Below are 12,080 nucleotides of genomic sequence, written 5' to 3'. Positions count from 1 at the left end.
ATTAGTTTCATTGTTGAATAGGTCACAACTATCTCCATTGTAATAAATAAATATAAACAGAATAACGAGCTTGATAATACAGAACAAGTCCTATAACGTTAATAGTAGTGCTTTCTTGTAATCTGATTACCATTGTTTCATACTTTAAGCTATATGAATTGCCTAGCACTTAAGAAAGTGTTAAATTTTAATTGTTGGAACGTTAAAGAATTGTTATGGGATTTATTTGATTTAATGAAAACAGATAGCATAAAGTTTAACCATTCATTTGTAACAATCAAGTTAAAACGCGAGCAAACATGATGTAATGTTTAACTACCTTCAATTATTCTTGTTTCTGATGATATTGAGTTGAAGAACATTTAATATAATTAAAAGTGCACTGTAATATCCATGAAGCATTGACTATCGGGATCACTTTCAACAGAAACTAAAATATATGAAATGAACTGCAAAATATTTCTAGTTAAGAAGTATGTAGAAATTTTGAAATGACAAAAAAATCTCTAATGAGACCCTTCGAAACAAAACAACATCGATGTAGGCGAGATAACCAGTATTTTAAAAAGCACCAATCTTACAGTTGCGAACATGCATTTGGACACTGGTCCATCTAATCACGTTTAACCAAAGATTTGCAATATCAGAAACATTACTTCATCCGGCCATAAATGACTATATATATGCATAATTTCGTATCTGTTACGGACGAATTTGTTTACATATTTGTGGTAAATTAATTGAAAACTATTAAAAAAAGACTGTAACTGTTAGTTCGGAAAGGACGGATAACTTTGATTCCATTGAAGCATTTGCAAATTATCTGAAAACTGGAAGATAAACAGAAACAGTAGAACTCCAACAGCCAACTTCTTTTCCACAAAATTGAAACGGCTGTTGTTTTGTCTAACATCAAACCTATTACCTGTCATCTGTAAAAATTTCGATGACTACTGCGTATATGATACGATGTTAACTAAGACTAATCAACATATAAAAGATTTCTGTTAGTAGCGATTCTTTTGTTTTGAATGCTGTGGGGAAAACTGACTAATGAATCTATCGAGATTTCGCAGACTACCATTTCTTCACTTCCTAACATCTACTTATTGTCTGATTGTTTTTAATTTTTAATTTGTCTTACAAATATCTGTTGAGAAAACGTTAACAAAGAAAATTATGTCTTTACAAAACTCGGTAACTTTTGTGTAAAGACAATCACTGCTTTGAGGGACATAGTTGTCTCAGTAAAACACAATTACAAGGTAATCAAATCGATTGTGTTAAAACTGTTCACAAAAATAATAAGGTTATTACTGTGTAATTTAATTGTACTTAAAAACCCACTAACATCGTATGCAATCAATTGGTCAATATTAAAGACACAATAACTGTAAGACTTTATATTAAAAGAAATAGGAGGCGTATATATGTACCGTTCGTTGAAATATATCAGGAATTGTTCCGTAGTACAATGACTTGGACAAGGAAAAACGCTGATGTATATTCACGAAAAAACATTCAAAATGACAACTTGTCAACTAATACCACAACTTTTCAAAATTTGTGGTATTTAAAGCTCCACAGCTACGTGTTTGATTTAACCTAATAATTTTGTTTTAATCGGGTCTGAAGTATGAATCTGACGATCCTTATGCAGACCCAACAATGATTACTATAGTAAAGCAATATGCTTACCACTGGTGTTCACCCGTAGAACCCTCACCTAAGTAGGGCGTCCATTTGACTTTGTGGGATGTATCAAATACGCCACCACGTCCGGTCAGAATGTCTCGTGTACAGTGGGTGATACGCTCTTTGCACGTTAAGAACCCTTGCAACAACTGTGTGAGGGGTGGTTATTTAGCCTTTTGCAAAGGCTACATTATGTCCCTATCCAACTTACCCCTATTAGCCCGACATTTGAAATTTCCCTAACTGTATTCTGTATAGCGTCTATTGTAAGATCTTTATATTGTATTTATTGTTAACTTGTTCTCTTCCTGGAAATACATGAACTATTTGCCACTGGACGTTAAGCAACCAACAATCAATAATCTTGTGTAAACATATATGTGCATATAACGCGCGTCTGATATAATAACTAAAAACAACCATGGTATTTAATTAATACAAGTTTTTAAATATATTTGTCTAGCGATCCTAAAACAAATTTAGACATTTTCTCATACATTGTTAAAATGTAGATGACGCAGTCATTTCAACCATAAATTGTCATGATTGGTCAATCGTTGCTAAAACAAACAAATATGTTAGTACCCTGGGTCTTTTGTTCAGTCATCCTTGTTTACCGTCTTATTTCCGTGTTAACACATATCATTACATTTGATACTTGAAATGCATTTAAATTTCATCATCGAAAACTTTAGTTTTAAACAAGCAAGTGTTACAAAGTATAGTTTTATGACCAAAATAAAAATAGAGATTATTGAAAAAATAGTTGTTCGTTACTAATATTAACAATTTAAACAAAAAGCCGGAAACTATAAAATCATATTACATAAGGTATATTTATTCCCAGTGATGCTCATTTGCCCTAGGACTTAACGACTTATAAATACGTATGTTTACGGTTATCAGATCATTATAAGTTATCTACTAAAGAGAGGTAAGATGTAAACACGAAGTATTGATAAAATTTAAATATTTTGTTTTTTATATATTCACATTAAATAATTGTTCATCTATATGATTTTTGTCCTTCATTAACGGTGCACTAAATACTAAATCTAATAATTTTACTTTATGAATGTATTTATTTTAGCGTATCCACCTGATTCGACATTGAATATATATTTTAAGTGAGAGAATTTCAATTTTTAAATTTCATATACATTTTTCTTCATAAGTGTTCGATATTAATAAACACTTGATTTTTTTCTTACAAATAACATTTGTTTTTTATTCGTAATACATCTTGTGATTTGTTTTTTGTATTTACAACTTTTTCACAATGTAAGTTTACAGTACCTCTTAAGTCCGGAATGCTTACATTCGGTCTAAGTGATTTGGAAAGATGTTTTTAGAGCACTTGCCAGACTAACAAATACTATTGTACTGAGATCACCCCTAGTTTTTGGTGGGGTTCGTGTTGTTTATTCTTTAGTTTTCTATGTTGTGTAATGTGTACTATTGTTTTTCTGTTTGTCTTTTTCATTTTTAGCCATGGCTTTGTCAGTTTGTTTTAGATTTATGAGTTTGACTGTCCCTTTGGTATCTTTCGTCCCTCCTTTAACGTAATTGAGATGATGAAGCAGTTTGTTTTCAACTTATGAGTTTGTTAGTCCTTATTTGTACCTTTTACACTTATGTTATATGAGAATTGATGATACAGTTTTTCATATTTTCAAATATACATAGTAATAAGCTTCAAAGTCAAATGGCAGAACATAATGTATTCACCACAGGGTTTCAACACGAAACAATATTAGTATGATAATGTATGCTGTGACAATATATTTTTTATAGATGTTTTAGCAGTGTTTCACAACCTTCATATCTTGCAAGAATAGATGCGACACGAGTTCATACAAATTTTGAAATTCTAAGGCTTTTCTAACTAAGGCATATATTACCTTAGCTGTATTTAGGAATTTTGGTCCTAAAATGCTCTTCAAGTTCGTACTTTATTTGGTCTTTTTAACTTTTTGGATTCGAGCGTCACTGGTGAGTCTTTTGTAGACGGAACGCGAGTCTGGCGTAAATACGAAATTCAGTCCTGGTATCTATGATGAGTTTATTTATGCACATACAACTCTTAATGTTTTAAGAACAGAATTGTTAGGTGTTTTTTTTTTTGTTAGGTGCAAAACTATTTGAAAATTGAAATTTTTAATAAAAAGAGGGATAAAATATACTTTGGTACATTAATTTCTTTTTTTTAAATCCAAATTTGGTAAAAACTGCTGGTGTAAAAAGACTTTTCAAACTAGTCGAAACCTCAGATGTAGCCCTTTTCTATCTGTAATACATTTTTTAAGATTTAAAGAAAGAAACATTACAAAATAATTTCTTAAATTAAATTTCAAACTTTAATCATATAAGGAAGTACACCACTAATTAATGGTCCCATTGCTTTCTATGTTAAATTCCTCAACTTCGAGTGATCACAGCTCTTTTATCTTAAGTTCAAATAAAGTGACAATCATTGCATGTCAAAGCAACACCTTCTGGTGTCCTGTACTGAAAAAATCAACATACCTTACATGGCATATAAGAAAGAACTGGTTCCCCGAACTTCGGATGTACCAAAACAGGTACTTCCGATCTGACAAAAAGGCAAAATGTACCCTCCTTTTTAAATTTCATGCCATTTTTTTATTATTCAAATTTATCAGTCAAAAATTGTTCTACAATGATCACCAGTCATGGAGCTTTAATTTGATACCAAAATTAATAAAATACTCTAAACATTTTGAAAGTTATGTCCATGCGTAGGAACTATTTTGTGTTAAATATGTACTACTTTCTGGTATGTGCTTTCTGGCCGGGCCCGAATTAGTGGTGTTACACCATAATGTAGATGTGTCGTTTAAAGATGTTGATACTATATCTACAGGTACACTAGAATCAATTCATTTTCAGACTTTTCAAAAGTTGTGTTTACCTTCAAATATTTAGTTCGTGCAAGGGGCGTTTATATTTATAAAAAAATCATTCAACTTACTGGCACTCTTGTATGCATTGATCATATAGCAATTTAAAAACAAATTTCATTTTGAGATTAAGATAAATATTTTATCATGGTAACTGTAACATACATAAATTTGGAATGTGTCGCGTCAATTCATGTTAATTCAGTCATTTGAGGTATGTCGTCTAATTCTACGTATTCAAAAGATAGCATCTTCATATGCTGAAATATTTTTTTTATTTTATAAATATAAACGGAGTATACAATTTTGGACGTTTCTGTAAAACAAAATTAAAAGTATTCCATAATCAATAACGATTAATCGAATTATGACTACTGAACAGCGGCATACTACTGTTGCCCTTTTTATAAATACGATCAAGAATGTTTAATAAGTCAATGAAACGCATGTCTTAAGATTTCGTGCAATATAAAAGACAAACCTCAAATTTATCATTTTTCACTAAAATCAAATTTGATTTTTCCTAAATACGACAGATTTCCTTACAAGGATATTACTGTTTAATGAAACTGATAGATATTAAAGATAATCAATGCACTGTCAGATATTAAATTTCATAATTTTTTATTTATCCATTGTGTTCACAACCTGATTCAAATGCGTGACTACATGTACCACACCCACTCCGTAACTTATACAATTCACAAATGTGTACATTGAATTAATATGCTTTCTCCTTTCATTTGGACATACACGTGAATATGCTGACTTTGTTCAAATAGCGATACAGGTTGGATAAACAACGAATATTAGTCATTTTAGTACGTCATTATTTATACTATGGTATGGAATATTAATTTATATAATATTTCAAAATACATATTTAATTATTACTATTATGTCTTATTTTCATTGCCGTTTCAATTTATTTATGATTTGCATACGCATATTTTCAGCTACTTAAGGAAAAAACAGAACTATGTTTAAAGTCAGAATAGTGCTGTGGTCAGCAATGTTACTTTGTACAAACAGTATGAGCAAAGAGTCAAAGAGATGGTTGTCTAAAAACAAACATGTGTTTAAAAAGATGGCATTTACCGAAAATCAAATAATGAATTTTAAGAATAGCGAAAATAATTATTCTGCAGCACACATCAAGCCAGAAGCAGTAAAAGTATTCTGGACTAAATATACCCAACCACCAGTGTGTTTAAAGCGATCAAAACGTTGGTTTGACAACATTCGTGTTAAAAGATCTGAATGTTCGGCATGTTGTTCAACGTGAGTAAATCTTAATCGATTGTTTATAAAAAAAAATGTTAAGAAATTATCATGTCTGTTCTACAACATATAGAATGAGTCAGGACTACAGGATATGGAATAAGTCTGTACTTCATCATAGGAAATAAATCTGTACTACAGCATATGGAATAAGTATGTACTTCATCAAGGGAACAAGTCTGTACTTCATCAAGGGAACAAATATGAACTACAGCAAATTGAATTTTGTAATGTCGGTAAACTTAATTTAGTTACTTTCTAATGTAGACTCGTCGTATTTTTTCTCATTAATGCTTTAACAATTGCTTTCTGATTATTTTTACTTAAAGTTAGAACCTTTGTGATAATCAATCACATATAGCGTCAACTGAAGAAATAAATATGACTAATTTTCAAATAAGAAAATTTACGTAGTGTTAATATATTTAATTTTCATTGTAGTGTCTTATTGACTCTTATTTTCCTTTAATCAGTATGTATATCTAACTTTAATAACCTATTCATAAGTATAGAATACCGTGTAATGTTATATTCTCACTTTTACTACAGTGCGTTTTCTGCAGTGGCTCCATTGAAAGTGGATTACAACAGCAAGGAATATGAAGTATATCACCCAATGGGTGGATGGCAATTTTTGTTCGTTGGAGATTGTCCGTAAGTAACACAATCAAACTAAGATCACCGTAATGTTTCGTGTAATCAGGAATTGACGTTTTACTTTATGTTGTTATGTACAAGACGTTTTCCAATTCAAGTTAGAGAATCTATCATTTTGAAATTTAAATGAAACGTACCCAAACAAATATTGTCGATCAATGCAATGGTTCGTTTTTCTCTTTTGACTGTTTTGCTCACAAACTATGCCACCCCTGTATAGAACTAATTTGGAAAATACACTTAATTGTTAATTTTACTTTTTTTATCCTTGGCACCATCTTACGGTGTTTATATAACTTATTCGAGTGTTTATATAACTTATTTGCGTGTTTTCGCTTAGTCTTTTAGAATAACTACGGATAGAGGCTTCACTTCGATGTCCACTGGCTCGCATTATGTGCCTAGCTTCGTCCATTGCAGTAATGGAAGTTGCGCGTATAGAGTATTCCGTGTACCTTCTAGAAAGTTTAGCCTTGTCAGAATTTTCTTGCATCATTACTGCTAAACTGTCCCCCCCCCCCCCCAAAGGAGCTTTACAATACCATGTTGTGTCAGTTAAATTTAAATGATAATACTGGACACAGAGGATCACCTACTCTTGAGAACATTCTGGCTTCACCGACGGTATCATTAGGGGAAGCTTCAACACGATGATTTTTATTATATTCATCTATTTCTTGATACACATACTCTCTTCCACTTAAATCTGTAATAGCAAATGGTTTTTTTTCATAGATCTCAGGTTTTCATTGCCTCTCCTGCACAAATAGAATATTATGTCAAACCATACCTTCTTTTGTAATCCATAAGGTTTTTGTCGTATTTATTGCAATACTATTAGTGTAATAAAGCTTTTGCAGGTCCTCTTTAGAAATGGGGGTTTGTGGTCAGTAGGGGCATACCCTTTTTTCTTTAAGTTAACAACAACAGCCTTGAAGACATCCTTTGAATTATTAAGAAACTAAGGCTCCAATTCCCTCAGGCAAAGTTGGCTCTAGATGCATTTGGCTATTTATTTTAGGTGTTTTTTATATATAGCTCTTCAACGGTTTCGGTACTTATACATCTTTGGATTTCAAATGTTTGGCTTTGAGCGTTCCTGATGAAGGTAAATCCAGAAAAGCGCTTCGGACGCAAGAAATTAATAACGTGTTGTTTTCAATATTTAACCTGTGAATTGAACATCTTTTGTAATGTCTCTGGAACAATGTTCTTTCAAATATTGTCAAGCCGTACCTTTATTTAGTGATGGTAGACTTTTTAAAATAAATTCATCTATACCAGGACTAAATTTTGTATATACGCCAGACGCGCGTTTCGTCTACAAAAGACTCATTAATAATGCTCGAATCCAAAAAAGTTAAAAAGGCCAAATAAAGTACGAAGTTGAATAGCATTGAGTGATTCCCGTCAGTTTTTCGCAACGAAGCAAAAAACAATCTCAGTTTTTCATTCAATTTTGGTTTATCAAATGTTTCAAATTCATTGTCTTCCCCGAGGAAACCACAGAAACTCTTAAGACTATGTGGTATGCATCTTTTTGTTGACTTTGAGTCTTTTAATTCAAGTAAATCGGGTATATCATCCTCTGACACTTCAGCAAACATCGCCTGTTGGTTTTATTTAAAATCGGTGTCATTTAGGATCTTACAGTATTTGATTATCTTCGTTACTTTCAAGCGCACATGTGACAGTTATACATGCTGGTAACCATTTGAAGAAACCAATTGAGGCTCTGCATGAGAGGGTAACATTAAAAAAAAATCGTCACCCGCTTAGCTATTTGATAGAGTAAATTAACACCTTCGTATAAGCCAATCAAAATCTGGCATTTTTACATGAAGCATAATAAATCATTTTATTCCCCAGTTATAGTTTACTTTCTAATATTGTTTTAACATTTCACTCCTTATTTTATTATACCCCCGCTTTGAAAAAAGGGGGGTATACTGTTTTACCTCTGTCTGTCAGTCTGTCCGTCAGTCAGTCCGTCCCATGAAACTTTCGTCGCATTTTTCTCAGGAACTACAATACAAGGATTTCTGAAATTTGGTTTCCGGATTTTTACAAGTCAGCTATACCGTGTGATGCGTTTTCAGATTCATCACTCGACAACTTCCTGTTTACCGAACACTTGCATATTTTTACACTATTTATATTATCTACTTGCGGCGGGGGTATCATCAGTCAGCAGTAGCTCACAGTTTCACTTGTTGATTTTGTATTAACATTGTGTCATAGATAAAATTTAGTCGTCTAGTGTATGTTCACTAGAATGTATTCATTTCTTTTGATTAAGTTAAGCCATTTCAATTAATATTCTCTTTTATAATCTTGATTTATTTGCCACAAAGTCCTCTTTTTCTATTAAATGCAATGAATAGTAAAAAAATAATGCTTTGCATCAAGTTTCCCCTTGGAACATGTACAAAATGGTCTATCTCTATTATTTATTATATCTGTAGTTTTGATACAATTGAAGTTTGAAAAGTTCGTACAAAAATGGCTACAGAAGGGTATATAAACCTTAAAGCACATAGTAACGTTATAAAAACAAAAGAAATACAAAGAGTCGCATATACAAAACAAACCACCGAAAAATGAAGTCCAATACAAACACATTGACGAGATGTTTAAGTACCGAGCCACGTCAAACAGATATCACATAAAACCATTGAACAGTAAAAGTAATATTAATAATAGAACAAAGACAAATGAAAGAACAATAAAACATGTTGGTAATATGATACACATTATCAGTACGCAATCGACTGAGAGAAAATAAATCCGGATTACAAACTTAAATTGAGGAAATGCATTAACCACCAAAGGAACATCAGGAGCAGTGAAGTGCAAAAAAGCTAACGCCAACACACATAGAAACGAACAATCTGAAAACAACTGCCATACCGAGTCAGGATCCTGTAACTCAGTGGTTTACGTTTGTTGCTGTGTTAAATATTTGTTTTTCGTTCAATATTTTACTTAAATAAGGCTGTGATTTTTATCGTTTAAATATTTTTAATTTGTCATTTCGGGGACTTTTCTTTTAACAGACTATGTGGTATGGGTTTAACTCAGTTTTGAAGACCGTACGATGACCTATAGCCGTTAATTTCTGTGTCACTTGGTATCCTGCTCCGCTCGCACTTTGTTCAGTGAATCGTTAACTTAGGATTAAACCCTGATATGACATATGTTCAATGGTTTACACAATTAAGCCTGTACCAAGTCAGGAATATGGCAGTTGTTGTCTATTCGTATGATGTGTTTGAACTTTTAGTTTTGCCATTTGATAAAGTACTTTCCGGTTTGAATTTTCCTCAGAGTTCGGTATTTATTTGATTTTACTTTTTAGTTGATGTTACCACAAATTTGATATGATATAAATATAAGGAGATGTGGTATTATAATCAATGAGACTTTCAACTAAAAAGATCAATTCAAAGGAATGTAAGCAGTTATAGGCAGTCTTGTGGCCTTTTAACAATGAGAACAACCCCATACTGAATAGTCGACTCTAAAAGGCTCCGATATGAAACAATGTCATTAAGAAAACGTGATATAAGAAGGTGTGGTATGAGTGCCGAAGAGACAACTCTGCATCGAAGTCATAATATGCAAAAGTAAAACCATTATAGGTCTAAGTACGATCTTCAACACAGAGCCTTGTCTCACACCGATTAGAAAATTATAAAGCCCCCCGTCAGCTGACAGTGTTTTGTCTATCAGCTCAGAGACGGTATTTTATCATGACACCAACGTTCTTTTTTTATTTACTCCGTCTTTAAATGGAATTTAGAATTAAATTATAAGGAATGACTTATATTTTTTCTCTCTATTCAAAACAACATGTTATTTCTTCATAGACAGTAAAAAATATAACAGTCATTCCGTAAATAAAAAAAAACAATAACATATAACGCACAGTTAACAAATAAAAATCGCTTTAGGAATAACAAAATATGAATTAAAAGACATTTTCATAACAGCAAATGTTATAAGTTTAGTTGTTTATTTGAAACAATAGTTACCATAAATCCATATCTTTTTATTTTTTTCCTTGTAGCAGACAAACCCTAGCTAAAACACAATAAGCCAACCTTGATTGAAATGATTAAATGATATATAGAAACCGGCATAAACATTTGATGTCGTCTGATACGTGATTTAGTCAAGACATGGCTTTTCCAAATACTATGAATATAGAGATTTCAGAACACATTTGTCAAAAATAAGAAGGACAACCCTTGAAATTATGATTTTCAGTGGTATCTGTTATATTTTCAGAGCAAGTGCCAGTTGTACTTCGGGAACCTGTCAGAAGGAGGACGATTACCACACATGGATTCTTGTGGTTGATGAGGACATGTTATATATCCCTCAACTTAGATTCATTCCCATAAGTTATCCACGATACTGTAAATGTGTGAACAGTTCTTAAAAGAAAAATAAAGCATAGACTTTTTAATTTTATTTTTTCATTTTGGAATAGCTTTAAAGCCCCACACCTATAGGCGAAGGGAGCATTATGTTTTGCCCTGGACACCCCGCCCCTCTTCATGTCCATTTGTTGGTTCAACTTTGCGTCCATCCATTCTTTCGTCCTTCTGTCTCTAATTTTTTTCACATATTATCAGCAAGCTTGACTGGGGTTCTCAGACACATCCTTCTTTTATTTCAATTTGTTTTCTAACGCGAAACCACTTCAGATTGCCAAACTAAATCAAATGAATTGTATGATTTGAATGCGTTCAAATAACTAGTTAGTAAAAGACAATTATTGACAATACGGGTATCTGCGTTAAAATAATAAATTCAAGCTAATCCGATCACATACATCATCAACGATACCAGGGTAATAATTTGATATGCCAGACGGGCATTTCGTCTGTATAAGACTTATGGGGGCTCTGTGCAAACCAGTTGTCAATCAAAACCCAATACAAAGTTTTAGGACAGTCAAAATCCCAAACTTAGGCGTGATACGAAAAGACTGATATTTCTCAACATTTTATAAACGATTTACAGAAAATGAATAATATCAATAATATTTCATGTCAACACAGTAGTTAGTGATGACAATTAGGCTGGTGGTGCTATATGAGATGAAACGTGGTATCCCAGACGCGCGGCTTTATAAGGCTCATCATGAACAGAACATGATATTGTACATAGAATCGTATTCGTAACAGTGTGGCTGTGGACATTGATTGGTGCACTTTAATTTCCCATTGACTGGGACAGATTAGGTGAATGTTCGTCTATAACGCCCATAGATCACGACGTCCTTAGTATAGACATTTAAACCAAAGGTTCTCAACGCCTAAATAAAATAATTCGAATTTGTGTTTTGAAAAAAGAATGACTTACTGGCTTTAAAAATTGCAGTGCATATTTTGATTGATTATCTTTTTCGGACGTCAACGATATTTAACAATTGCGATTGTCGAATAATGTCATCTTTTAACTTTTTTATCTGGTCAGAAAATTTATTTTAGAACGAATGCATAATCCACTTTCAAA

The 12,080-nt window shown here is 32.3% G+C and overlaps 1 protein-coding gene across 3 annotated transcripts; it reads left to right on the top strand.

Annotated features, from left to right (window-relative positions):
- Positions 1–2,414: 2,414 nt before the first annotated feature.
- Positions 2,415–11,025, top strand: LOC134709601 (uncharacterized). 3 transcript variants are annotated; one of them, XM_063569758.1, is made up of 4 exons: positions 2,415–2,629; positions 5,573–5,897; positions 6,447–6,551; positions 10,845–11,025. In XM_063569758.1, the coding sequence occupies exons 2-4, from the start codon at positions 5,596–5,598 to the stop codon at positions 10,996–10,998; spliced, it is 561 nt and encodes a 186-aa protein (XP_063425828.1). In that variant the 5' UTR covers positions 2,415–2,629; positions 5,573–5,595; the 3' UTR covers positions 10,999–11,025. The 3 variants fall into 3 exon arrangements, with proteins under 3 accessions (XP_063425828.1, XP_063425830.1, XP_063425829.1); XM_063569760.1 differs by lacking the exon at positions 2,415–2,629 and adding an exon at positions 5,331–5,437; XM_063569759.1 differs by lacking the exon at positions 2,415–2,629 and adding an exon at positions 5,354–5,459.
- Positions 11,026–12,080: the final 1,055 nt, after the last annotated feature.

Source organism: Mytilus trossulus, chromosome 3, assembly GCF_036588685.1.
Source record: "Mytilus trossulus isolate FHL-02 chromosome 3, PNRI_Mtr1.1.1.hap1, whole genome shotgun sequence".
NCBI lineage: Eukaryota > Metazoa > Mollusca > Bivalvia > Mytilida > Mytilidae > Mytilus > Mytilus trossulus.
Note: the sequence above shows the minus strand (reverse complement) of the source record. Positions and strands in the feature narration are given on the sequence as shown.

Bases quoted from the DNA above. Each gene is read 5' to 3' on its own strand.
- LOC134709601 (XM_063569758.1), top strand. From the start codon at position 5,596: ATGTTTAAAGTCAGAATAGTGCTGTGGTCAGCAATGTTACTTTGTACA. The intron at 5,898-6,446 runs GTGAGTAAATCT...CTTTTACTACAG, and splicing joins TGTTCGGCATGTTGTTCAAC to TGCGTTTTCTGCAGTGGCTC. The intron at 6,552-10,844 runs GTAAGTAACACA...TTATATTTTCAG, and splicing joins TTGTTCGTTGGAGATTGTCC to AGCAAGTGCCAGTTGTACTT.